This window comes from Chiroxiphia lanceolata, chromosome 10 (assembly GCF_009829145.1).
Source record: "Chiroxiphia lanceolata isolate bChiLan1 chromosome 10, bChiLan1.pri, whole genome shotgun sequence".
NCBI classification, from domain to species: Eukaryota; Metazoa; Chordata; class Aves; order Passeriformes; family Pipridae; genus Chiroxiphia; species Chiroxiphia lanceolata.
The window spans coordinates 319,734-347,440 of NC_045646.1; the positions used below are offsets into that span (position 1 = coordinate 319,734).

The 27,707-nt window shown below is 46.5% G+C and overlaps 1 protein-coding gene across 2 annotated transcripts; it reads left to right on the top strand.

Moving 5' to 3' along the window:
* The first annotated feature begins 1,528 nt into the window (after positions 1-1,528).
* Positions 1,529-27,111, top strand: TSC22D2 (TSC22 domain family member 2). 2 transcript variants are annotated; one of them, XM_032697783.1, is made up of 4 exons: positions 1,529-3,751; positions 17,037-17,108; positions 24,713-24,764; positions 25,533-27,111. In XM_032697783.1, the coding sequence occupies exons 1-4, from the start codon at positions 1,776-1,778 to the stop codon at positions 25,773-25,775; spliced, it is 2,343 nt and encodes a 780-aa protein (XP_032553674.1). In that variant the 5' UTR covers positions 1,529-1,775; the 3' UTR covers positions 25,776-27,111. The 2 variants fall into 2 exon arrangements, with proteins under 2 accessions (XP_032553674.1, XP_032553675.1); XM_032697784.1 differs by lacking the exon at positions 17,037-17,108 and having other exon boundaries at positions 1,530-3,751.
* The last annotated feature ends 596 nt before the right edge of the window (positions 27,112-27,707 follow it).

Sequence of the window (27,707 nt, forward strand, 5' to 3'; positions counted from 1 at the left end):
TTAATAAAAATATCAGTATGTTTGTGCCCAGTGTACTGGAATATTGTTCAGCACTAATTTAACCTTGCAAAAATATTATCAGTGTAATGCTGCCAAGGCTATTGTGTGGATTAGTGTGTGGCTCTTGGCTAACCTGGCCACGGGCTGCAGCAATTTTTATACTCGGCTTTTTGGAAACCTTTCTGGCTTGCTGGTGAATCAGTTCACCTTGTTCATTCTTGTTCCTCATCCTTTTCCTATTTTACCTTTGATTAATTTCCCTTTTTCCTTTGCTAGACCGCACTGAATGTCAGAATAGCCCATTCCTCACTGCAGTGAGCCAGTGCGTGCCCAGGTGGCCAAGGCCAGGGCCCCCGGGCTGTAGCAGGAGCAGCGTGTCGGGCAGGCCCGGGGCAGGGACTGTCCCCTGGGCAGGGACTGTCCCCTGCGCCGGCACTGCCGGGGCCCTCCTCGAGCGCTGTGCCGGGTTCTGGGCCCCTCAATTCAGGAAGGACACTGAGCGGCTGGAGCGTGTCCAGGGAAGGGAAGGGAGCTGGGAAGGGGCTGGAGCAGCAGGAGAACTGAGGGAGCTGGGGGGGCTCATCCCGGAGCAAAGGAGGCTCAGGGGGGACCTTCTGGCTCTGCAACCCCCTGACAGGAGGGGGGAGCCGGGGGGGGTCGGGCTCTGCTCCCAGGGAACAAGGGACAGGACATAGTCTTACGCTGCACCAGGGGAGGCTTAGGGTGGACATTAGGAACAATTTCTTCACAGAAAGGGTGATTAGACATGAAGGGGCTGCCCAGGGTGGTGGGGGAGTGCCCATCCCTGGAGGTACTTAAGGTAAGACTGGACGTGGCACTCAGTGCTCCGGCCTAGTGAGAAGCTGGCGATCGGTGAGAGGCTGGAGTGGATGGTGGCGGAGGTCCTGCGCCCCTCAGCGCTGCCGCGCTCCCGAGCCGTTCCCGGCTTTAGCTCCGCTCCAGCGGCTGCCGCGGGCCCAGCGCGGCCCCGCCGCCAGGGGGCGCTCGCCCGCGCGCCGACGGGGCCACGCACTCTCCTCCGGCCGGGCCCGCGCTCGGCCGGGCGCGACCATCCCCCGAGGCGGGGGGGCTCGGCGCGGGGCGCCACATCCCAACCGTCCCCCCGCACGCCGCGCTGCCCCGCCCCCCCCCGCCGGGCTGCCCTGCGCTGCGCCGGGCCATGACGTCAGCGCGGCGGGGGCGTGGCCGCGGCGCTCCCAGAGTGCAGCGCACAAGTTGAGCCCCATCTTGGGCGAGCGGAGCCGCGGCCCGAGCGCGCTGCGGGAGCTCCGCGGCCGGCACAGCGCAGCGGGGCCGCCCGCGCCCGCCCAGCGCCGCTGCCTGGGCCGCCGCGGCGCCGGCACCCCGCCCGGCGGCGGGGCTTTGCCCGTGGGGCGAGCCCGCGGGCCGGTTGCGAGCAGGATGCGCCTGGCGCTGGTCTCCAGGTAGAGCGCGGAGTCAGCGGGGGGGGGACGGGGCCGCCTGGGCCGCGCCCGGCCGGCGCGGGGCCCCTGGCGCGGGGCGGGCCGCGGGCCCGCAGGAAGACGCGGGGCGCTCGGAGCGGCGGCGAAGAGGAGGAGGAGGAGGAGGCCCGGCCGCGGGAAGAGGGCTGCGGACGGGGAGGAAGAGGAGGAGCCCCGCCGCCCCCCGCCCGCCGCAGGAAGCCGCCGGAGGATGTGCGGTAGCGCTGGGGGCCCGGCCCGCACGCCGTGACAGCCCGCCCGGCTCTGGGCTCGCTTCGCCGCGGCCGCCGAGCCCCTCCCCGCGGAGGAAACATGTCCAAGATGCCGGCCAAGAAGAAGAGCTGCTTCCAGATCACCAGCGTTACCACGGCGCAGGTGGCCAGCAGCATCACCGAGGACACCGAGAGCCTGGACGACCCGGACGAGTCCCGCACCGAGGACGTGTCCTCTGAAATCTTTGATGTTTCCCGAGCCACCGACTACGGCCCTGAGGACGTTTGTGAGCGGAGCTCCTCCGAAGAGACTCTCAACAACGTGGGTGAGGCCGAAACTCCCAGCAGCGTCTCTCCCAACCTCCTTTTGGACGGGCAGCTGGCTGTGGCTGCTGCTGGGCTGGCTGTAGCCCCCAACGGGGGGGCTGTGCCCAAGAGCTCTGCCGTGCCCCTGCCAGCTGCTGCCTCTGGCACTGCCGTGGGGGGAGGCAGCAGTGCTCAGGCCGTCCTGCCCTCCACGGGGCCCTCTGCGCCCGCCGCCCCTGGCACCGTGTCTCAGACGGCGGCTGCTGCGTGCAGCTCCCGCTTCAGGGTGATCAAGCTGGACCACGGTACTGGGGAGCCCTACAGGCGAGGCCGATGGACGTGCATGGAGTACTATGACCGGGACTCGGATGGTGGTGTTCTGGGCAGGACTGGAGATTGCATTAGGCACAGCAGCACCTTTGAGCAGGCTGCTCAAGAGAGGGACAGTGGCCTCGGTGCCACAGGAGGTTCTGTTGTGGTCTCGGCTGTGCCAGCATCAGCCCATGGCCCCGATTCTATAGCTGACAGTTCCCTGGCTGCTGTGTCACAGCTGCTCCAGACAGAGAAAATGAACCAGTCCTCTCTACAGCAACCTAGTTTTGTCATTGGGCAACAACAGCAGCCGCAACAGCCCGTAGGTGGGGCCATGCCTCAGAGTACTGCTCAGCCTGTGTTTTCTGGGGCTTCGGGAGCAAGTCAGCAAATGATGGTGCCACAGCAACCGCAGCCACAGGTAAATCCACAGGGTGTTGCACAGGCTGGACCCAACGGGAAAGGCATGGCACCTCCAAATGTGACAGTAGGGCAGCCGAGCGTTCCTGTGGCCCAGCAGCAGGTGCAGCAGGCAAGCATACCAGTGACTCAGCCTCAACAATTTGCTTATTCTCAGTCTCAGATTCCACCAGTGCACCTACTGCCGACACAGCCTCCTGGGCAGGCCGAATACATGCAGCATGTGACAATTATGCAGTCTCAAGGAGCTGTTCAGCAGGCTACTACAGGTTCTGCTCCAAGTACTGTGGCCTCCAGCCTGCCTGTGGGGCAGGTGATGGGCCAAAACCCCTCACCTGTGGGAGCACCAGTGATGGGGGTGTCAGCACAGCCCGGTGAAGCAGTCGGCCAGGGGTCGGGGTTGCTGCAGAGTGGCCAGGCACAGGCTAGTCAACCTGCCGTCCCACAGCCAGGAGGTGTGGTACAGCCGGGCCTTGGACAACCAGGGGTTGTGCAACAGAAATCTGTGACTCAGCATCCAATGGGGGGAAGCAGTCAAGTGTCAGGAATGCCTGGTGCTCCCCATGCTGTGGTCCCTGGAGTTCAGAGCGTGCCTGCGGTTGTGCCCGGTACAAGTGTGCCTAGTGTGTCCACCACTGCTTCTGTCACTATGCCAAACGTCCCTGTTACACTGGTGCAGTCCCAGCTGACGAGCCACCCTTCTGCCAGCAGAAGCACCGGCGCGGTCCAGCCCCAGCACGTGGGACACTCGATGATGCAAGGCGCGCCCAGCGCACCCGCCAGTCTGCCTCAGGCAAACCTTGGACAGTTTCAGACCCAGGCCCAGTCTTTAGTAGGCCAGATTGATGATACTAGAAGAAAATCAGAACCCCTACCTCAGCCACCCCTTTCTCTTATAGCTGAAAATAAACCTCTTGTGAAGCCTCCCATTCCAGACACTCTAGCAAATCCTCTTCAGTTACCTGCAAGTACTCCTATCAACAGTCTTGCTAGCTCTGTGTTTGGCATATCCATTCCTGTTGATGGTGATGAAGACAGGTATGCATTATTTTATAATACCTTAAAAAATAACTGTGCTTTTGGCGGGGAGGAAACAACTTTTGAGTTATTAGCAAATGCTTTATGTAAATTCACATTTTCAGAAAGTCACACTGAAGTTTTAAGAGCACAAACCACGGTGAAGTATTTAGGCAAGTAGTGTACTTATTCTTGTACTTATTCTTCTTAGGGTGTGAGCGCAATTACTTTTTACACAAAACGGGGCAGAAAGTAGCCTGAAAGCTGCTTAATGCACAAATAATATGAACTGTTCAGAATCAAAGACTGAAAGCTGTCTTTCTGCAGCCAGTGACTCGAGATGCGAGGAGGGCTGTTCTCTCCTTTCCCCTGAACACATCATAAAACACTCCAATGACAGCTGGGTTAAAGTGGGTTTATCAACACCACTGTATTGCAGTGCTGTTAAATCTGTGTGGTGCTGCCTAAGGGCCATCAGGGGAGGCATCTTGGGAAGCTTGGGGCTTTTAACACACATCCTTTATTTTTATCCTCCTGTGGAGTTGGCTTTTTATAGTATCAGTAAGGAAAATACTTGCTCCTGGGTATGGATTTGTGTGGAGATCCTTACACAGTGAAAGCTCTACAGAGAATGGTCCTTTGTATTGAGAAAACAGACACCACTTGGGCGAAGATGTGGACATGGTGGGAAGTACAACCTTACAGTGAGTTTTCTTTATTGGAAAGTAATTTGGAACTGTGAGTTGTAACGGAGGTGTGTGGTGTGGGCAGACTCATCAGAAGGCCTGAGAGAGGGATCCAGTGTGTGGCTGCTATTCCCATAGATGTGTCAGAGTGCTCTGAAGGGTCATGGCCAAAGTTGCTTAATTGACTTCTTTGAGAGAAGACTTTGAGGGAAAGCAGTGTTTGAGCACTGAATGAATGTCATTGACATTTACTGTTGGGATTGCTGCAGTTTGGAGGAAGGAAATACATGTGAGTTGTTTGTGTTTGTATTTTTAAAGATGGGAGTTAGGCCATTGTGAGCAGGTCTTGTGGTGAATTTCCCTGTAAGCCTTTCCTCATCTGGGGACAGCACCAGACTTTCCAGATAACACAGTCAGTGTGGCTCGGAGCATGTTTTAGTAAAGCAGCTGTGTCTGTGGGGTTGGGGTGCAGAGGATGGAGAGGGCACCTCAAAGTGAGCGTTCAGTGAGTTCAGGCTGCAGATTTAGTGCAGGCCTGTGCTCACTGGAGCTTTGGCTGCTACTGTGTCTAAGAGTAACTGGTGATGCCTTTCTGCAGGGAAAAACCATGGTTTGGAGAGCTGTGCTGGTTCTGATTAAAGCGGTAAAGGACTGACAAGAAAAAGTGAAACAGTTAAAATTTCCTCACAGTTTGCCTACCTTAAGAGGATTGCTGACCCGGATGACAAACTGCCTTGTGCAAATAAGGTTAGATTTCGAGCTGGTGGGTTCTTTTCATAGCTCAGTGTTTTATCAGAAGATGATTCGTCTGGTGCTTAATCATTCTGTTGATTAAGGAGTCAGACAGAAAGAAATGCATTTTGCGTTTGTTTTGCATAGCTTCTAACACTTAATATAAATTGTAGTAACGAACATGATTATCTGTGACAAGTGAATCGCTTTTATGTAACAGTAAGGAAAAACTTGCCCTACTTACTCAAACTGGGGGCTGCTAACTTTGTGTTGCACTCTAGTGAGGCAGTTCTTGGTGCTCTTGTCCAGAACAGTGATTTTTAAAGCTGTTTTCCTAGTTTAGTCTTTGAACTTGCCAGCTTGCAGCAGTGCTTCTCTTGCTGTTCATTTCTAAAGAGACTCTTGCAGACACTTTACCGTGAGAACCACGAGTAAGAAATGGAAATGGGCTCTGAAGGCAGCTTGCTCTTTTTGACAGGCCGTGGTGTTCAGTAGGGAAATGAGCTTGTGGTTATCAGAGGAGGAGCACACACGTCTCGTTTGTCACCTTCTGCACTGGGTGATAAAACTGTGCAGCGTGCTGGGTGCTCAGGAAGCCAGGAGCACACCTGTGCTGTGAGAGTCTCTCCCAGATGGGAATGGCTTTCTTCAGTAGTGACCCCGGTAAGCTGTGAAGGCTCACCTTAAATAGGCCTAGACCTCATATGAGATCTCTGCAGAGCCAGTAGATCCAAGTTTATTCTTTGCTCCCCTCAACCAGTAGCCTGACTTCCACTAGTTTCAGACAAAGAAAGGTAAGAATAAAAGCCTAGCAGCTTGTTAAGGCTGTTTTATCGCTTGGCTTTTGTGTGCTTTACTCTGTGAGAAGGTTTTACTGTAAAAGTGTCTCCTGCTTGTCTGCTGTTCTCTTCTTGCTCCTGCTTTTTTCCTCTTTCCAGCTATTTAAGGTTTACCACTGCTCCCATGGGCTTTGCCCAGCTACTTTTTCTACTGCAATCAGTGGTGAAATAGTTAATGAAGACCTTCAAATGTCATTAATAGGCTGGGGGTTGACACTGATAAGGCTAATAGGGTGCAAAGGGAGCTGATACATCATGAGTCATGGTTTGTGCCGGCAGGTCCGGGAAGTTAACGCTCAGCTTAGTTTGGAGAGGTTACTTGGTGGTCATGGGAGCTAGAAATCCATAGAAAGCATTTTTCTCTTACTATTAATGTGCCGTGTCCCAAGGAAGGGGGGGTCAGTGTGTAGGCAGGTATCTGCATTTCTTCTGACACCTTCAATTATATTTAAATATTTGCATGTTCTTGAAGCTTGACAAACTTGTATAGCTCATGCTCCTGTATTGATCTTCTAACACAGTGACTCATCAAGGAATAGTGTATAGCTCTCAATATCCTGAATTTATCTAGAAAGTCCTTCACCATTCTGAATATGAACTGTTCTAAAGGTAGCATAGTTAAGATGGAAGTTCTTTGAAAGCAGCATGTCAGGAATACAGTGAGCGTGAGACAGGGCTGATGTAAAAAGCTGGTCAGTTCACATATTTCTGAAAAAGGTCTTTTGTTTTATTCCTGTCTTATGGTTTGCTGTTTTAAATCAAACTACACCTAGGGTAGTTAGGAGTGGAGGTGTAAGGATACGTAGCCAGACAGATAGATAGATAGATAGAACTGTGTGTTTATAGATGTAGAGTGACTTTCTTCCAAGCCATTGCCTGAAGACTTTTTAATTTCCTGTTCCCATAGTCCAGTATGCTTTGACAGCAGTCTAGGCAAAACTGTGGTTTTTTGCATTGACCTGATGAATAATGAAGAATCAATTAATCAAGATATCTTACCTGGAAGGGAAGAGGGGGTAGGTAGATAGGTGATCCAAAAGAATGAAAAAAAAAAAAAAGAAAAAAGAGAAAAAAGCTTTTGGCATGTCATACCTTCCTTGAAAAGCAAAGCTGGTTTTTCAGTTGATGTGTCCAAATTGCTAAGCTCTTAAAAAGAGAAATTTGTTGTGTGGGGCGTTATGGAATATCTACAGCGTAACATAGTTTTCTTTTCCTCTCTAAATGTGGATGCAAGTGGTATAAACTGCAGCACTATTCAAGGATGGGTGAAGTAGTACTGTTACTGAGGCAGATGTGGGTATTGCAGTCCACTTTGAACGGGAGCCTGACAAATACTGAAAAAACACAAGTAGAACTGGATCTCAAAATTGTCCCGACTCTTCATTTGCTGGACTTGAGCAGCTGGACTAATTATTTTGGAGGGAGGGCAGTTAGATCACCTGTGAGGATTTTGGGATCAGTGTGTGTCAGGTTCTCTACTCACCTTTCTGCCCGTGGATACACAGATTTGTAGCTGACAAGCAGAATATTTCAGCTGGCTTAATAACTTTATTTTGGCTCTTGGGGGAAAAGAAATATGTTGCCTCTGTTAAAAGAATGTTACTGAAAAACCTTGTTCAAACCTCCTACATGTTTGGCAGACTTTTGGGGCAAAATATTACTAGGGCTGTTGGAAAAAGAGCAGAGTATAGATCATTTTCCAGAGATAACTGACTGGCTTGAGCTGTTCCGGCCGTATTCCAGGAACGCTAATGAATGGCTGCAATTGTGAACTGTCAACTACAGCAACTGAGTTGTTGAGAACCTGATTGTGCAGGGCTGTCTCCCAGCTCAGCTAAATCACATATTTGCATGGAGCACTAACTGTTGGTAGAACTGCAGTCTTAAGACCATCTTTGTCATATAAGGACAAAACCGGGCACAGGATCACTTAGGTGTTGCCCTAGATGCATGTTCTGTTGTGCTCCTAAAGGAAAACAAGTATTCTGCAAATACATACCAGTACATGATCCTTGAATTGCATTGGTATTGTCCCTTTCTTCACCTTGCTCATAAGCCTAGTAGGGGTTTGAGCTCTCCTGCATCTGCAGACTTGTTCCCAGCTCTCCTGGAGGCCTGTGTTTGTGAGTGTGTGTGGGAGCAGATGAGAATGAACCTGGGACAGACGCTCCAGAGCCAGGAGTGCCTTCGGTTTGACAGCCAGAGCTACAGCTCAGTTTGAAAACCAGTTGAGCTGGGACTGCAGTTGATGGCAGCAAACGATGGTTAATGCAAACAAACTCCAGTTAGTTGTGTTCAGTTCTTGCTGTATTTTCTCTAACAAAAATTACCAAAGGTAACTGCAGCACCACACCAGTTTCTGGGTAATGGAAAGCCTGTCCTGCTGTGCAGTCAGTTTTGGAGTGGTGCAAGATATCTAAACAAAACTGCTGTTGCTCATTTGACAGTGCTGTTTCCCAGCTTAAACATTCAAATGCCTTTGTTAAGGAGGAGTCAGTACAATCTTAGAATTAATGAGACAAAGTGTTTCAGATGAGAGAGTTATTGAAAGGAGGAAATGGGGACACTGTTCAGTTTGTTTCAAAGACTGTAGTGGCCAGCCCTGACACAAGCATTTCCCTGGACCTTGGACTCCCAGGTGTTCTGCTCAGCTGCTGGGGGTTAATTTTTTCCTGCTCCCCTATAGAAGAGTGCAAATGTTCCATAGCTGATTTCTGAATGTTGAATACATATTTGTTGCATGGCAGAAACAACAGCATATGTTTTATGGAAGCTATTTTAAACTTCTTCTTAAAAGCTGAATTCTCAAGTATTTGGGTGTTTTGAGCAGGCAGGACTCAACTGCTCTTGAACTCGGAAGGGCTGAAAGTTCTCTGAGGCTATGTTTTTATGTAAAGTGCTGATAATCTTTTATGACTTCAGGTGACATAGTAAAGAGGAGTTCTTCCCTGTTGCTGTGCTCGATATTTGAGTTCCAGCCTCTTGCATGTTGAGGCTATATATTAATTTTTCAGTTTTAAAGCTGGTGATTAGCAGTTTCTGTTGCTCAGGAAAAATCGAGACCTTGCTTGTGCTTTGTGTGTCAGCAAAGACTCCATAAGAAACTTCTGTGAGATTCCTGCCAAAGTACAGCTGGTTTGGTTCTAGTCAATAAATCTAGATTGTCAGGCACAGGTGTCTGCTTTTATTCCTATATTTGACAAAGTGCAAAGATAGAAGTATTTATAGTAACTGCTAAAGCCCCTGTCTTCTGGGAAGGTTCTCTACACATAAGAAGTCACTTGAAATGCAGTGTGAGGTTGTATCTTCATTCTCCATCTTGAAAAATCTTTCACCTTTAAACTTCACACTTCATAAATACAAATGCGTAGTGAGTACCAGTAAATCTTTGCCTTATGGGATAATGTGTTTTTACTCAGGCAGGGCAGGTGAGTTACTTGGCCACATGAAGGACAGCTGGATGCTTGTCTCAGTTTTTTTTGTCGTGCAAAACACAATTCTTCCAAGAGGTTTTCTTTGTATGTCTGTTCTCCTTTTGAAGCTGGGAGGGATGCATTTGTGTTGTGACAGCTTGCTGGAGTGTTTTTGTCAGTGCAGAGAGAAGGTGGAAGTACTAATTAGTGCTGTGGAGAGGTGTCAGCTGTCTGTCACACTGACAGCTGGTGGGTTTGCCTGGTACTCATTAAAGGTTACAAACTGGAGTGGGATCTGGGCACAGCCCTGCAGGTGTGACCTCAGCAGAAGGGAGGGACCCCCTCCCTGGACCTGCCGGACTTTGCCTTGTGCAGCCCAGGACACCAGTCAGCCCCTCTGAGCGAGGGCAGAGTCCTGAGCCAGTCCTGAGCCCTTCCTCTGGGAGGGGATGAGTGTGTGTGTGGGAGGGGGGGTGAAGTTGCAGTGGAGAAGTGTAGGTTGGATAAGAAACGAGATACTGGTTTCAGTGAAGTTTCTGAAGCTTTTGTAGCCACCTCAAGCAAGTTTAACTTGTCTGGTTTATTGGAAGATGTGGTGGTCAAAAATGAGTGTTAAAAACCCCTGCTTGCTTCTCTGTTGAGTTACTTCAGCTATTTCTGTAGGGGTGTAGATGAGAACTCCTGGGAGTGTCTCCTATGTAGAACACTTCAGTGGGTGCAAAGCCCATAAATTCCTTGACCAATCCTACAAATGTCTTTTTAAAAATACTGTTACTGTAAGTCTGCTTGCTGACAGTGCAGGCTGGCCTGAAACTTGAGTGGTAAAGAACTTGTAAATTGTGTGGGAAGGCAGACAGATTTATAATATACTCTGTAATAAACCATGCCACACATGGCCTAGGGTCTGATGTCTTTTTGTAAAGCCAAGTGTGTAATTTAAGATGTTTGCTCATAGATGCATTCTTGACCATTGTCACAGGAGTAGGACAGGTGGGGTTTGTCTTGAGTCTGCTTGAATCTATTTTATCCACTCACTTTTTCCCCACAGATACTGAAATGTTTTGTTGTCAAAAAACAGGAACCACTTGTATTTATAGATACCCTAGAAGCTGAAAGTGCTGTACCTGCAATTTGGGGCAGTGGGGGGAAGAAATCTCATTTTGGGGCTGTTTTATTTGAGGATGAATACTCAAGCCAGCTGTTCCACTATGCAGGGCCACATTCACCAGTAATTACAAGCAGCTTTTCCTTCATCACTGGGTTTGAGGAAATGTGGCTTTGTGGGCTGTGCAGGCAGCAGGAACCTGATTCTCTACAATGATATGTTCGTACATACGAATAAATGCCTTTTCTTTACCAGCCAAGTTGTGTAAAAGTTTTAAGAGTTTTCACAGATTTTTTGATCTATGATGCAGTACTAGCAAGTGTGGATCTTTTTAATTTAGAAATACTGAGTTTACTGTTTTGTTCCCTCCTTTGACCCAGTGTATCAGGATCTGCTGGGTAAGAGCACTGAGGGCTTGCTCTCTTGAATGGGATCACTTTGAGGAGAGTAACGTGGCACAATGATGTTCACTGGCAAATCACAGGAGATGCTGAAGGGCTCCATCCCATGTGAGGTGAAGTTTAAAGTGTTGAGAACGTGGAAGTTATTGAAAATAAAACTCTTTCTGTTTGCTTTTGGTTTTGGGTTTTTTTTGACTTGTTTTGCTTTGTCCAAACATGTATAATATTGATGAGCCTTTAAGCAGCTTTCAAGAAAAGCCACAGAATAGAGGCAAAAATCCCTTACTGGGTCAGGCAAACACTTTCTGCATTGCCGTTATCAACTTGTAATCTATAGATGTTGCTCTCTGAAAATATGATCTGCTGTACTTATTTGCCTTGAAGCCAGGCTGTGCATCATGTGAACTACTTTGTCCTGTATCCTCCCTCCAAGAACTGAAGGTTGACTTCACCCAGTGCAAAGACAAGTCATTAGCACGAGAAATTTTACACTTGTTATGTGTTTTGATTTGAGAACAGAAGCGCTCAGATTAGTCCTCACACAGTCTGTAAGGTGACATTCGGCCTCCCTGAACAGCTGTGCTTCATTAGCAGGAGGGTGTTAATCAGCACTCTGGAGCATGAGAGTGATGGGTACCTGGCTGGGACAGGAGTGCACTGTCTGGCTTTGGAAGGTGGGAAGACAGCATGTAGAGGATGGAAGGGGTCACCCGTGAGTCTTGACAAACCTTAGAGCCCTTGTGATTACAAGGTTGTCTGCAGTACTCCTGAGGCTTGGGGACCAATCTCAGGGACCCAAGAGAACTGGACCCCAGAGTTTTGAGCTGCAGCTGTTGAAATCAGAAGCATGAAGAGATTTAGAAGATAAGCACTTGTATTGTTCCTTCTGTGATTTGTGTCAAATAGTCATACTGGAATTCACTATTTAAACTCTTCAGCAAAGCTCCTTTAGAAATAGTGATTTGTTACCTAACACAGGTAATAATGAAGCATTTTTTATTATTTTTATATTATTTATTTTTATTAAAAACAGATAGTTATATAAATCAGGTAATAGCATTCATAGGGGTTGAAAAACGTTACTGGTGTCATTTTTAAAGATCCAAGCCCCCAGAGCAGGGGAAGGCTGATGCCAGGATCTCAACAGGCAAGTGATCAGTGAAATGCCTCTGCCAAACTTTGTACCCTGTGCATTTGAGACAGTCAGCTCCATTTCCTTCTCCTTAGAGCCTTCTAGTCACTGCAAGAGATTATTTGCTGAAATCCTCTTTTTGAGAGCAAGGTGAAGAAAGTATAGGCTGCTGCTCTTGATTTTTCCAGTGAAGATCAGATCCATGCACTGTGCTCTCTCTGCACTGTTACAATATTTTAATTTTGTAGTAACCTGTGAACTCTTTTAAAGTCCATTGTGGTGTTTGAGAGCTGCTGTCCCAAAAACTGTCATGCAGGCTGCTAATTGAGTCAGCCTTTCCTGCCATCTGTAGCTAGAAGGTACCTAAAACTGAATGTTAAAGCTTTGAATTCTTGCTGTTTTTTCTGGATATGTATTGCAATTTTAACAGCTTTAAGGAATGGTATGAACAGAATATGCAGTTAAACATATAACTTCAGAGCTTGAGATGTTATTTCCTTAATTCCACATCAACTCCCTCACATTTAGTCCCTGTCAGTTTTCTCCTGCAAAGCTTTGTGCTCCAGTTACTGTTTTGTAGATTGAGTCTTATGAAAGAAAGCTGATTCAAAGTTGCAGCTGCTTTAAATAGAAGGTGATAAAAATAAAGTCATTTAAAAGGAGAGGGCTGGAGAAGGAATTCTGTTACTAGTGTAAACATCATCTCAAAATGCCATGAACTGTGCTGGGTGTTCCCTGATAAGCTGTGATCAAGTGATCATCAAATCCCTTGCCCAGATCCCAGATAAACCCTGTCAAGGTTTGTAATTTGGAGACCAACTGTAGGTCATAGCCAGTATCCTAGTAAATAGCCTTTTATTGGGGAGCACTGAAACACAGAACTGAAAACTACCTTGGGTCTGAAGTGCTTCTGGGTAAAAGTGCATCCAATCTTTTATAAATTTGAGACATTAAGGAGGGATTCATTTGCTGTCCTTTAGTGCACAGACACGTCCATGTATGCTGACAGTTCTCTTGAACTCAGACTGTGTGCTTATCTTACCATCAGGTCTCTTGACTGTTCAACAGTAATACTCATATTACAAAAAAGCTAAATGTGTCTGTTTGCTGACTTCCTCTTCAGGGTATCTTTGAATCACTTCTTTCTCCAAGTGTTTGGTTCACTTCTGGCTCTGTAGCAGCAAGGTAGGTGCACAGAGTTACACATTAACGTGTTTCCTTTGATTAAGGTGGCTGAAGAACAGGTTTTTTTCAGGCCTGATGCCTGGCTCCTGTAGCTCTGTGCAGAGGCTGAGCTGGAGCTTGCTGTTGACTTCCCAGTCCTATTGATGCATCACTGTATGATCAATGACCTTACTTCTAGGAGCAGGAACATGAGAATAATGGATGTCTTACTGATACTTTCTAGTCTTGAATTTGGTGAGCCACATGCACAGAGTAGTTACTGATGGTGGATCCTCTTTGCATGAGCCACGCTTCTACCTACAAAAATGTCATGCAAGATGGCATTAAAAGCTCTACTCACTTTATAACATGATCACATCCTCTGTGTTTTTCTATATGAGGCCCGTTAATTGTTCTCAGAAGGAATTTCTGGCTGATGTGAGCTTTTGAAAGGCCATCTGCATCTGCTTGCTGCTGTCTAGGTAATAATAAATAGGTGCTTCTGCTTTGCTTTGGTTTTCCTCAGAGGTATTGAGCAGAGATTGTCTGACCTGTTGTTTTTTGTCTTCTTCAAAGACAGCCTTTTGAATCATCTGGGTCATTCCTGTTCTCAAACCTAATGAAAATAAGTCAGTGATATTGATAGAGAACTATCTGAGGTGGTCCAGTATGATTGTTTTATTTCGCTGCCTTGGAGGAAAGAAGTGATATTTTTCATGTGTTGTTCTTGCACTCAGTTGCTGAGGTTGGTCAGCAGCCTGCAGATTGAAACTTGTTTGTGAACAACGTTACTATTCCTTTTAGAGGCAGGAGCTGGGAAAAAGGCATCCGTGCAGCAACCTCTGTGTGTCAGGCTGATACCCCGCTCTTCCAAAGCCGGTATCGTTATTTAAACTAAAAGGCATTTATCTGTATATGTGACGATTTACCAGCTCTGATGGGCATGGTTTCTAGCAAACAGAACTCCTGAGGATAACGTTTGTATTTGGCATGTCATCCTGATGAATGGCAGTGGGAGGATACACTTCCAAATATGAGGGGATACTTGGGATGTGGTTTAGACTTCCCTTTTAAAGGGACAACTTATGTTTCAGGCATTCAGAGAATTGAATAAGTTCTCATCCTTTAAAATTAGATCAAATATCTATTGCATGAAAACTGTTGTTAGAAACCATAACATGGAAGTAAGTTGTGAATATTGGTGTTCGTGAGCTTTTAAAGAAAATAAATTCAGCATGTGTTGTAGGATTTGTTTATAGAGACTTGGAGGCCTCTTTGGCCCCTGGAGATGCAGTTTGAATGTTCAGGTGTGCTAGGCTAGTTGTCTGTTGTAGTTTGGGACTGGAATCAAGCCCCTCCACCTTGTTCTGTCTCAGCAGAGACAGAGAAGTGCTGGGGTACCTCCTGTGGAAGGGGAGGTGGGTGCTCATCTCTGGACCAGCATCAGGGACATCCCTTTCCTGGCTGGCTCTTGGCTCCACTGCCAGTCTGCCAAGGACTGAGGCTGAGCCTTGACCTCAGGCCTGGCCATCTGCCAGGGAGGAGACCTGGACAATCTGCTCTTGTGCTCCAGGCTGTCCTGCATTCAGTGTCAGCAGGACTTGAGTGCTGTGGCCCAGCAGCAGCAGGCTGGGTTGTGCTGCTCCTCTCAGCCATGTCCTCAATTGTTTCTGCAAACTGAAAGGTGTTTTTAGGCATTCTCTAGCCTTTTACTGTTTGTTGTGTTAAAAGTAGATGCCTCAACAATCTGAAACTCAGTTGTATTAGTTCAGACCTGCAAATGAGGTATCATTTATGCTGCCTCTGTGGGTTTGCTTTTCCTGTTCACTCCCATTAATATATTGTTAAAATATAGCTGTGGAGTAGAAAAGATTCTCTTAATTGTCTGAAGTAATGCAAAAGCAATTTCAATAGCATGGGATACAAATAAGAATCTAACAAGAAAAACTTTTCTGTATCTTTTCAGATGCTTGCTTAAGAATAGTACAAAAATATAGAGCATGAAGGGTATCAGTATACAAATAGGCCATATGGAATACATGCCGTGTCTTTATAAACCACTTCTTATACCTAACAATAACAACAGGGCTTTATATGCTGCAAGTAAATTTGTCTTGGAAGTTAAATGACTTTCTATTTACAGTCACTTTCTGAGGAAGAGACTCTACGTACTCCTGACAGGCAGCTGCATTAGAGAGAAGAGCCTGGGCCTGGGCCTTCCCCTCAGCAAAGGAATGCTCTCTTGATCCACAGATGGCAATTGCTTTCCCTCTGTTAAGTCCTTCTATCACACAAATGTCCTTTAGCTATTGTGTTGCTCTTTCTATAATTAGTTATATTTAGTTGTCACTCAAGTGTGCAATGCTTCCTAGGAAAATGTGAGTAGTACCAACATAAGAGCATGGTATTTATCAGCTTGGATAAAGCAACTTCTGTAACAGGTTTTAAGTTAAATTCCAGGCTCACGTGGATTTTTTTTTTTTGAAGGGTACAGTGGTGAAGGCAGGAAAAGGAGTGACAGACACTTAAAACTCAGACACTTCCTGACCATTGATGCACAAATACCATTATCCTTGCAAGGTTTTTAGTGTACACCTGCCATGGGAATCCAATTACTTCTGATAGTGTTTTGTTATGGTGCTGCTTCTGTGATTTTTTTTTTTTTTCTAAATTTCTTTTGTTCTGGTATTTTAACTATACGGTGATTGTAATTAAATTGAAATAATTAAGTAACTTGAAGACAAGTTTTAAGTATTCTTGCCATAAACTTAGGGAAGAGATGGGTACCTGTGCTTCTAATGTTGATATAAACTTTTGGTTTAAAAACTGGCTCTGAAAGGAATTTGAGCTCATACTTAGTTTTCCGGAGATTTTTCAGCAATGCTGTTGCATTCTTCTCTAGGGCTGACATGGCTGTACCCACACGAGGATGAGCTGTTTGAGGGAAGGAGTTTCTAAGCTTGAGTACAATGCTCTGCTGCAGCCCTTGGCAGCAGAGCTTTGACTGTGCTTCATCCAGTGTCTTGTTTACAGCAAGCGTTCAGATGAGATTTTGGAGCACTAAGCTCTTGCAGTGACACTCCTGGTGTGGTTGCCACGTGTGGGGTGGATGTGGCTGCCTGGAGGGCCGGGCTGCCCCGGGGCCTTGGCGGCCGAGGTGGCTTCGTGTGCGGTGCTCAGCAGGGTGATGGAGCTGGGGGAGAGCTCCGAGGGAGTGCTTGGCCAAGGGCCTCCATCAGCCCTGCTGCACCTCGGGGAGGGGAGGTGGGAAGGTGACTGACAGCTGTGTACAGGGTGAGTGATAGTTTACCTTCTGCTTTTCATTTCTAACCGCTCTGGTTGTCAGTTGTAACTTGATCTGTCATAGCTTGAATGTTGCATATTGAGCTCCCACTTCCAGGTGCCCTTACAGGACTCATCTGTTTTGAGTATAAAGCAGGGGGTTAAGCTGGATGGAAACACTGGGTACTGTGTGCAGAGACAGTTTGGGACATACCAAAAATGTGAAGGGTGTCTTTTGGATTTAGATATGTTTGGCATTAGGGTGGTACACAGCTTATACCTATGCAGGATTGCCAGCAGGACAGGAGACATTTCATTAATGGCCTTACAGTCATCTTTGTACAGGAGCAGCTTGAAATAGCCTGAGAGAATTACTATTTTGTTTTGGATCTGTATGTCCTTAATGCAAACCCATAGAAACAGTAGGGCCTTTCAGGCATTAGTTTAACCTAACAAGGTAATTCACTTTGCAATGCAGGTTGAATTAGGAGACTTGGTATTTTTATTACGTACCCATTTTCAATATGTCTGTCTGATTCTTGGATCTCATAGGAATCCGTCAACTGCATTCTACCAAGCGTTCCATTTCAACAAGTTACACGAGCCAAAGGCCTCCTGGGATAGGTATGGATGCTTGAGTATGGAATGCATACGTGCTGAGTATGCATGAACTGCTTCGCTCTATGCAAGTTCCTCGTGGTTTGTGTTTGCACAGAACTGCTGCTTGTGTTCAAAACTTCACCTTGGGCTTCTGCGGCTTGAAGAGGCGAAAGCAGTCGTGGAAGTGGAGTGTTTGTTCTGAAACACGCAGCTAAATAGCTCCAAAATACGACGTGACTTCCTCCTTCCATTATGCATGTATCATGCGTGATGTGTAAGCTCAGAGTTTAATGCTAGTCAGCTCCTAGCTGACCTTCACCAAAATGTTTACAGCTTCCTTTTCCAAAAAAGGAAACTTTTTGGCATTAAGTCCTGTATCATAAATCAAGTTGTGAAAATATTACGTTTAAACACAATTTTGTCAAAACTAAGATACTTCTGTCTTAAAACCAGGAAAGGAAGCTTTCTGGCTTACTTTCATTTTGCTGAAGTAAAGCTGGATGGGGAACACAGGTGAACTGTGACAAGGATGAAGTAAATCTCCAAAGTTAGCATTGAACTGATGGTGAGAAACTGCAGTGAAGTGCAACAGAGTCTTATCTGGCGTGGATGGGACTTACAGAGGTGCATTACTAATTTATCAGTAGCTGCAAACTGTTTCTTTCCTGCGGTTTATTGATTTTGAAGGAGTTTTTTTGTTAGCATTAAGTTGAAGTCCTAGTGACTTCATGCCTTGTGATGCTCTGGCTTGTCACAAACTTCTGCTTAACAAGCTGTGTAGAATGTAAAATTTTGTTTGGCTGTTGAAGTATTGATAACCATTTCATCACTGTACTGGCTGTATTTGACTTGAGAGGCTTCTCAACGTGCACAGCTTAACTGAATCCTTTCATAGTTTGCTTGGCAACAGTTTGTATACTGCACAATGCTGAAGGTTATAAGTAATGCTGATGTATCCTGCTGTTTTTAAAATCATTTTATAGTGCTGGGGTGCTGGCATTAAGCTCAGTTTCAAAGCATGTCTTCCTTTTCCAGCAGAAACTTGGACAAATCTATGTTTTTGCTATAAGCTCTGGATGATGCCACTTTTCTGTATTTATGGGACAGAGTTGGTATTTAGGTTTCAAGGACTTTGTTATTTCACTGAAATAAACTTCAGGGCTTAGAATACACGTTTGGTTTGTACACCAAAAGCTTGCTTTGTGGTCTAGCTTTTAGCTGTTTCTCTATTTTCATATCTCAAAATAAGTCTTAGGATGAGGAAGCTGATTCAAAAAATCCTAAAATCAAATAGTGAATAAGATTGAGGCTTCACAAATTGAGGTTTGTGTGTGGTGCCTGAAGCAAGTGCTGGAAGTGTGGGATATAGAAAAACATCAAATTCAGGTAGAAGAATGTAAATGGCTGCCTTTAAAATAGTATTGCATCTTTGCTGGTGAACATTTTGCGGTAAAAATAAGTATTTGTGAGAACATAGAATCAAATTCATCAGGATCGATGCAAGTTTTGAACTTATAATCTGTTCAAATTCCGAAGTCTTTGACAGGGTTTAGCAGGTTTTGCATTTATACCCCAGTTAATGGATTTTAAGGTCATGTTAGGCAGCTTTGCTCTGCCAGATGACTGAAACTGAGAAGTTTTCAGCTATAAACTCGTGGTAAAAGCTGGTGGAGGGCGTGCTGAGGGCATCGAGGAGCAGTGCAGGTGGTGGTGAGTGGGTGAGCTCGGGATGGGCCCCGGGCACGGGGGAGCCTGTGCTCACTCTGGGAGCTGGGTAACAGTAACGTGGTGTGGGGCTTTCTTTTTGGGATCTCTGGTTTGAGAAGGAAAAATCTCTGCTCTGAAAACAATAAGCTTGTGTGATTTCCTCGTAATCCCTTTGTTTACCCACCACAAGATGTGGAGGTTGACACACTGTGGAGCACCAGGACCGTGAGCCTGCTGGCACTGGACTCTCATTACACTTTGCAGCTCCTTCAGAAGTAGTTTGTGAACCTCAGGGGCTTGAGTTAGGAGGCTTCGGTGTAAACAGAAAATCTTCCTGTGTAATTCCAGTGGTTTTTTCCTAACAAATATGGATTATTCTCCTATAAGCAGCCATCTCTCGGGACCAGCTGAAGCCAGCAGAGCTACTACATGCTACTGCAGTAGAGAGCAAGAGAGTGCTGAATTGCTGCAGTGAATAGAGATGGGTTTGTTTTTCACCAACACACCAACACACAACAAGAGTGCTGGTGGCACTGAAATCAGTAAGTGTTAGGGAGATACTGGTTCTTACTGACACATTGGCAGGAATGTTTTCCTGCACAGTGCTCACGTAGGTGTTGCTAAGGGCTCAAGTCTCATGGGTTGGTCTTCTCAACTGATGTGGTTTGGGAGGGGGAATAGTGGCTGCTTGACATCTTCACATGAGTCTGGGTCACTCTTCTGGGCCTGGGTTGTCTTTGCACAGTAACAGTGCCATAGCAGCTTCAGTGGGTCTGCCTAAAATACAGCCCTTATCAGTAAACTTGAATTTAAAGCAGTAGGATTTATGTTTCTGTTGCATTTATGTGTGAAGCATTAAACCTTCACAATATAAATTAACTCATAAAATGTGTGTGGAAACTCCTGAGGTGGTGAATTCACTGCCTTAGACTGTCACACGTTCTCACACGACTTTGACAAAGAAAAATAATGAAAATCTACAATACTCACACAGATATTCTTTCCAGGCTGGATACGTGATTGCATTGGGATGCTGGCATTGTAGAGTCTATTAATGGGATGGAGGCTAATTAAACATGCCTTAACTGTTTCAAGAACAGAAAAGATTTCTTTGGGTGGACTGAGGAACCCAACCCAGTGGTAAGACGTGAAGAGTGGCTAGTTCAGTGGCTGCAGTGGCTCATAAATGAGTAAACAATGAGGGGAAAGAAAAAATGAACACTCGGCTTTAGTTTGTAGCTCACTTGCAAGCAAAAAGGGTTGGAACTTTTTGAGGTACCTTGTCATTGCTTGTGGAAAGGTTGTTTGATAATTTGATTGAAAGCAGTAGCAGCGAATGAGAAGAGCTGGGAGCAGTTCCTTGGCTTGGGGATATCCATCAGACATCCCCAAGGTGTGTAACACCTTTCTCACTGTAACCTAAACCAAAGCACATCTGGTGCTTTAGAGGAATTGTCTTACAGGGGCTGTTGGATGGAGCATCAGTGTCCCTCTGTGCTCTGCTCTGCAGGATCAGCTGGAAAATGTAATAGGTTTTATGTATCTAGAAGGCAAGAAAACTCCTGTATTCTGTGAGTCTTTTGGGGAGTGACTTAGTGCTAAGAAATTCCTTGGGACAGTAGTCTGCAGATAATCATTAATACAGCTGAATATGGAATATGGCTTTTGTTATTGACTGAAAAACTTCAGAATTAGTTTACATCATCCAGACTGTAGGATTTCAATCTCATTGAAATGTGAAATGCTGTTACCTAGTCTAGTCTGTCGACCTAGTCTGTTGACCACCCTTGCAAAATGTCCATAAATTGTCTACAAATGTCTGTTGTGATCATTTAGGGACTTTGGGCTCCCATGGTGGTCACTCAGGACAGGAGAGGTGGTGTGGTGGGTCCTGCAGCTTTCCTCATCGTGGTCTTCACCACAGACTGCTGGGGAATCTCACATTCTCCCCTGCCTCCAGCATGGGATCCTTCCCATGGGCTACAGTTCTTCATGAGCTGCTCCAGCGTGGGTCCCTTCTGCAGGGTCAGTCCTTCAGGAACTCCAGTGTGGGTTCTGTGAGGTCACAGGTCCTACCAGCAAACCTGCTCCAGCCTGAGCTCCTTTCTCCAGGGACCACAGGTCCTGTCAGGAGCCTGTTCCAACATGGACTTGCCGTGGGGTCATGGTCTCCTTTGGGCACCCACCTGCTCTGGCAGTGGGCTCCTCCACAGGCTGCAGGTGGGTCTCTGCTCCCCTGTGCACTCATCGGGTCGCAGTCCCTTGGACTGCAGCTCCAGCCTGCCCAGCGTGGCAGCGCTGCCCTGGGCTCCTGCCAGGACAGGCACGTGGCCGTGGCCGTTATCGGGCGCTCCCAGCGCGGCAGGGAGCTGATAAGAGCAGTGTGGCAGCAGCCAGAGCAAAACGTGGCCACTAACGGGCAATGGCCTCTGCACGGGGGAGAGAGCCCATGGAGAACATGGCTGGAACAGCTGCTGCAGGGCAGGAACTGCTGTGCATTCAATCTAGCACATCCCAGGCAAATCTGTCCTTATCTTGAAACCTTCCAGCCCCACACTTGGTGCCAAAAAGGGCTGTTGTGGTTTAACCCCGGCATCTGAGCCCCACAAAGCTGCTCACTCAGCCTTCCACCAGAACAGGAAAAGTGAGAGAACTCATGGGGTGAGATAAAGAAAATTTAATAGGTAAAGCAAGCACCACATATATTTTTTTTTTTAAACCATCAAAATGAGACTTTCTCAGACTAAATAGGCTTTTGGCTACCTGGTGTGTAATGTAGAAAAGTGTTGGGTTTACTATCCATCTCTACTAATGACAAACTGTACTTGGGGGTCTTGGATGGTTTTGCTGACTGTAAATCTTGCCACTTAAGTGGGCTTCAGCACGAACTTGGTTTACCAATATAATGTCTTTTTGGGCAGAGCCTTCATTGGCATGTCCTTAACTCAGAGGTCCAAGTCAAACCGAACTGTTCCCTGGAATTACAGTGTGTCTGTTCAGTTCCTGGTTGGCTTCAGAAGCTCAATGTGGGGTGGGGGGTTTGCAGTTACAAAAAAAATATTACATGCCTAATGCACCACTTAATCTGTTCTGTGTTACTTAATGTGGATTTTTTTCAGCTTTGACAATAATTGTCAGACTTCTGTAGCTCCTGGAGCAATCAGTAATTGGTCTCTTTGTAACAGCTAAATGGGGTCTTTCCACTTCTAACTCCAGGGTTTGCAAGTCAGAGCATTGGCTCTGCAGTGGATGGTGCACTCACAGAACATGTCACTCCAGTCACTCATCCAGAAAGACTTATTTAACAGATACTTTGGGTTTTTCCTGGCCTTTTCATAAGGACTAGACTATCTATAAATTTCATTCTGAAGCTATGGGATAAAATACTTTATGCAAACAGTGATTTAATATTAAGAGCTCAGGATTTGTGAAAAGTACAAAATCTTAAGGTTTAGCATTATATTTGGAGTGTCCTGTGAGAGCAGCTGGCTCTGAAGGGCCCTGCTGCTCAACATCTCACAGGAGCTGAGTGAGTGGGGAGCACTGTAAAATGAATAAAGGACAGAATCGTGTAGCAAATGTGCTACCCTAAACTCTAATTCTCATTTGCTTGTAGAAAGTGACCTGGAACATGTCAGGTGGTTTTATCCTGATGGTGGACTCGGCACTGCTCCGTCAGCATGGGGCTTCTCCTGGGTGAGGGAGTGGGGGTCTCTGCCTGCTGGAGTCGGGATGGGTGCAGGGAGCAGGGCTGGAATCCGAACTCAGCACTTCAGTCTTAGTGCAGATTCTCCAGGGATAAGGGCAGCAAGAACTCTGACACAGGTAACAGTAGTGTATGAGCTGCTTAGGGCTTTCAGCACTGTTGGTGTCACTCTTAAGTGTGGGATATGGGTGGAAGAGCAATGGTTTCTCAGGCTCATTCCAGTCACAGTGTGGGGAGGGACAGTTTTTACACCCACATGGTGAGCACTGCACCCATCTAACAGGCAGAGGGGAGCTGGGGCACGAGGTACAGCATAGGAGAGGTGCCTCTGCAGTGTGCCACGGGTGTTCCAGGAGACTGAGGGAAGGCTGCCGGTCTTTCTCATGGAGCTGCTCAAATGCCTTAACTTGGAGCGGTGCAATAGACTTTGTTCTTCCATCCCTTTCAACTATTTTGCAGTGTAATTATTTAAAAAATAAAGTCCCAGTCTCAAGTTTAACTAGACAGGTATTGACAGAAGGTGTGCGATGGTGCTGTAAAGATGGAGCAACAGATCCCACTGCCATGTGTGGTGTTTACTTTAATTTTCCTCTTGTCACCTCTTCAGAGCTGCTTCACCTGACCATAGAGTGGTGTCCATGAAAGGCTGTTGGGATTTCATGGTTCTTGAACACAGACACTTCTGATACTGCCAGATGAGTTTGAAGCATGTTAATTTAAGATGGAAGGGGATACTTCCCTCAGCACAGGTTATAAATATTTCTTATTCTGAGGAGGTTTACCACAGATAGGACTTGAAAGAGGCTTAGAAGACAATAAGAGACTGGAAAAATTTTCTTGTGAAATGGGAGTTCAGCACTTTTGGTTTGGGTTACAAGCTTGATTCAGTGTAGAAATAGAGGCTGTTACTCCCCCTGTTTGCAAAGCTGATTCCCTCTGCTCCTGTGTGCTCAGTGCTGGTACTGACAGTTCTGTGGGACCTGTTAAAATGAGCTTTTCTGACCAGTGTCGTTCTTCAGAACTGAGCCTTGTTTCACATCTGTGACAATGTGCTCAGCAGTATTGGCCATACTTGTAAAAAGCCTTGAGTGATTTTTCTCTTAACCCTGGGTTTCGGTGAGTGTTGTGTAATTCCAGAGAGGCAGGTTTCCCAGCGGGACTGCAAGCCTTGCATTTTCCCCATGTTAACTCTTTTAAACGTGGCTGTGTGTTGCTGATAGCCACGGCCCTGGCTGGGACCCTTATCAGCAGCTCTCACTGGTGGGGCTGTCACAGGAACCGCCGTCCTGGGTCAGACCAGAGCTGGTGAGGAAATGGGACCCCTGGGACATGGAGAGGGGTGTACCCTGCCTACCCTGGGAGATCTACAGCTCCTCTCCAAACAGAGGGATCCCAGTCCGTGGGAGAGCAGGGACACCCCTGGCCACCAGAACCCCGACTCCAGAGCTGCACGTGAGGGCCTGGCTCGGGTGCCTGTGGTGTGACCAGGAAACAGACCCCAGACATTTGGGCCTGGATTGCTGCCCCCGGGCTTCAGAGCTGCACTTCAGGATCCTGTCAGGACAGTAAATGCACATCCTCACAGTGTGATGTGCTCTTGGATGTGCTGCACTGGTGTGCCTCTGGAACAGGCCTGGCCCTGACTGTGACCCGTGTGTTTGTCAGCTGTCAGATGAGATCCATGGGGAATTTCTGGGAGTGAGGAAGTGCTCCTGGGGTCAGGGCTCCAGTCATGTCTCACCTTCCCGCTGCCATGGGCTGCACAGGCAGGGCTGAGCCAGGAACTTCTTACCTGGTAGGTGGACTTTGAGTGAAACCAGAGAACAACCATTATAACAGGGTTTTTTCTTCATTGCTTTATAAAAAGAGTTTGTCAGGAATAACATAGAGGTAAGTATCCCAGGAATATCTGTGGATCCCCAGTAAAGAAAGCTGGAGAAGGAGGCCAGAAAGTGTTTATTCTAATGCATTTTTGTGGTTATGGGTGTCATAAGCACAGTCTGAGGAGGTATAAACTGAAGGAGCAGCATCTCTTAAAGAGCTCCAGCTGTACTGGGCAGCTGGGGGGGGACATGGGACACCCCTGTGAATGTGCACTGAATTCTTGACTCTGAGCTTCGGCCTTCCAGTGACAGCATCTTCCAGGAGTCCTGCAGGTGCGTGGATTCACCTGAGTGATACAGTAAATCTCACAGTTTTCTCCTTGTATTTACAGTGCATCTGGTGCAAGTGTTGTTGCCATTGACAACAAAATAGAACAGGCAATGGTAAGTAAAATATAAGTTGTTGTTTCTAATAGGATTAATGTGGTTCATCACTGAGCCTGTTTCCAGCTGTGTTGTGTTTCTGTGACCCTCCACATGGGTCAGACTGAGACCATCATTTGAAAAATGGATTTTCTGTATATCTGTGAATGACCACAAACCATGATTGCCTTTACTGTTGGCCCAGAAATGTTAGTCAGTGAGTTTTCTTACAAATTGCTGTGAACAAGCTGATTGAACTTAAAGGGGTAATGAAAATAAATAGTGCATTTCAGTCTGTTGCTTTAGCCAAGTTCATCACTAGTTTTCAGTTCATTACTAGAAGGGTAAAGTGTGCCATCCTTAACATACTTCTCAGCTTCCCTTACAGCTGTTGGATTTTTGCTACTGCTGATGTAAAAGCTTTCTTATATCTTGGTTCTCCCACACCTCAGTGCAGGGCCTGTATGCTGCAAACCCCGACCCCCAGGTCACAGCTTCAGAGCTGGTGCTTTCCTTCTGAGGAGCTGGGATGTAATTCTAGTCCTTGTGTTCCATGTAACTGAGGTGACCTGGCGTGCTGGAGACGCAGCTTTTGATGTCAGGGCCACTTCAAGGGAACAAAAGGGCTGGGTGGTTTGTGCTTGAAGGCTGATTTATTCATATGTTTTTTAGTGACAGTGCTTTGGTTTTCCAGGCTTACTGCAGTGAAAGCAGTAACAGTAAATTCTGGGGCTGGTGTGAAGGAAAGTGTTCTTTCCCTTGGTGTAACTGTCCACTTGTTCTCTGCAGGATCTAGTGAAAAGCCATTTGATGTATGCAGTGAGAGAAGAAGTGGAAGTCCTGAAGGAACAAATAAAGGAATTAGTCGAAAGAAACTCTTTACTTGAACGGGAAAACGCACTGTTGAAATCGCTGTCCAACAACGATCAGCTGTCCCAGCTCTCCAGCCAGCAGGGCCCCCCCAGCAGCAGCTCCTCGGCGCAGCCCCCGCCGCCCGCGCAGCCGCCGCAGCCCAACGTGTCCTCGGCGTGAGCCCGAGAGCAGCCGCTTCTGTCTGTGTTTGGCCTTTGCAGTATTAGACAATCACCCCCGGCGCTGGCCCCCAGGCCCTGCCTGTGCAGAGGGTGCAGGGGCAGCCCCTGAGCCCGGCTCCTCCCTGGGCTGCGGGAGGGAGGGAGGGAGGGCTGTCAGAGCTTGGGTGGCTCTCCCAGGTCCCCGTTGCCCCTGGGTTGCTTTGAGCCTTGCTGTCTGGTAAGGAGCAACAATTCCTCTTCAGAGCCACTGTTCTTTTCATATAAGTAACATTTGCCTACGTTAGTTTCATTTATTTGTTTTATTTATTACAGGGCTGCTATTTTCATAATGTACATGAACAATGTCACAGAACTTTTTAAATTTTTTTTTAATAAATGTCTGTATGGGTAAAATGGTAGATGGGATTGCGTTAATAGATACAATGTCTAGGCAATAATTGAACAAAGAACCCTGGCATATTTCTAACACTAATGGCAATTGACCTTTGGTATTTATTTACGGTAGTAAAGATCCAGCTTGAATGTAAATTTTGTATAGAGTGTAAGTATGAAGACCATAGTGCATCTGTACAGGTAGTCACCAGTCCTTGTGATATAATAAATAAGTGATGGGCTATTTTGATGAAGAAAACTTTGCTCATTTCTGTTTCTACTTTCTAATAGAGAGAAAGGGCCACGATTCCTCTGCTTTTTGACATTTCGTTTTTGGTTTGTTTTTTGGGTGGGAATAAAAAGCTGTGAAATTGTTCAACCTACTTTGTAACCAAAGAAGCAAAGCTGTGTAATTGAGGTTTGGTGTTTTTTTTTTTTTTATTTTTATTTTATAATGCACATTCTCTATGTATTTTTATTTAGTGTTTTCTCATTCACGACTTTCTTTGCTGTCTCGCATGATCTGCATGACCTGTAATCTTTGAACCACTTTCGTACCTCATGTTTTTATCCAGCACTCTTAGTGTAATATGTACTAGTCTGTGAACAATGTCAATAAAGAGAAAGAACAGCTGGTGTTGGTGGAGCTGAGCTAGTGTGCTAGGCACTAGTTGTTAAAACAAATAAATGAAGTGAGCCATCTTTTGTTCATTTAAAATGGTGTTTTGAATTTCGTATGCAGAAAACGTTTTGTTACATTGCAGATTTTAATGTATTTAATAAATGCAACATGCAGATTAAGTGCAGTGTATACTGAGTATTTAAATTAAAAATGTACATTTCATAAATACGATTTCAAGAAAGACCATCATTTGTGTAAACTAACGCAGTGTGTCAAATTGATGTACAAATATATATATATTTTAACACATTTTCTGAAATTAAACTGCAGTTTTGTTGAAGTTTTTGGCTGTAGATGTTGTTGCAATGTAAGTAAATTCAGTAGCACTTTTTTCTGAAGACAATGGAGAAACTGTCTCTCTGATGTTGCCTAACAGACGAGTGCCAGGGTTACCACTGCTGCGTTTGCAACAGACTGGTGCCTTCTCTTCAAGGAGAAGCATCATCTGATGCTGTCAGTGGCCCTCTTGGGTTTGGGTTTGCAGTGATAGCTGTAAATTAACACCTGGACCTGCTGGTTCACTGCTGTGAACCTCTGCTTCAGTACCTGAGCCTTGTGTGTGTCTAACTCTGCTCAGGTTCATGTCTGAGGTAAAACAGGAGCAGCCCTGGAAACTGCAAGTTTTCGTGCCTTCAGATCTTAGAGAAACGTCTTTGTCCTGGAAACAGCTCTGCCTGCCCTTCCCGGTAAGGATCAGCTCAGTGTGTGTGTATTGAAACGTTCTCGCTGAAGTAACTCCAAAATGATCTTCCCGGCAGGTGTGGGTGGGTGCTCTCTGCCTGCTGCGAGCACCTCGGGGAGTCCTTGGTGCAACGAGGGCCTCGCTCACGGAGCAGAAACCGAAGTATTGCAGGAGCTCCGTGTGTTCCCCCTCCA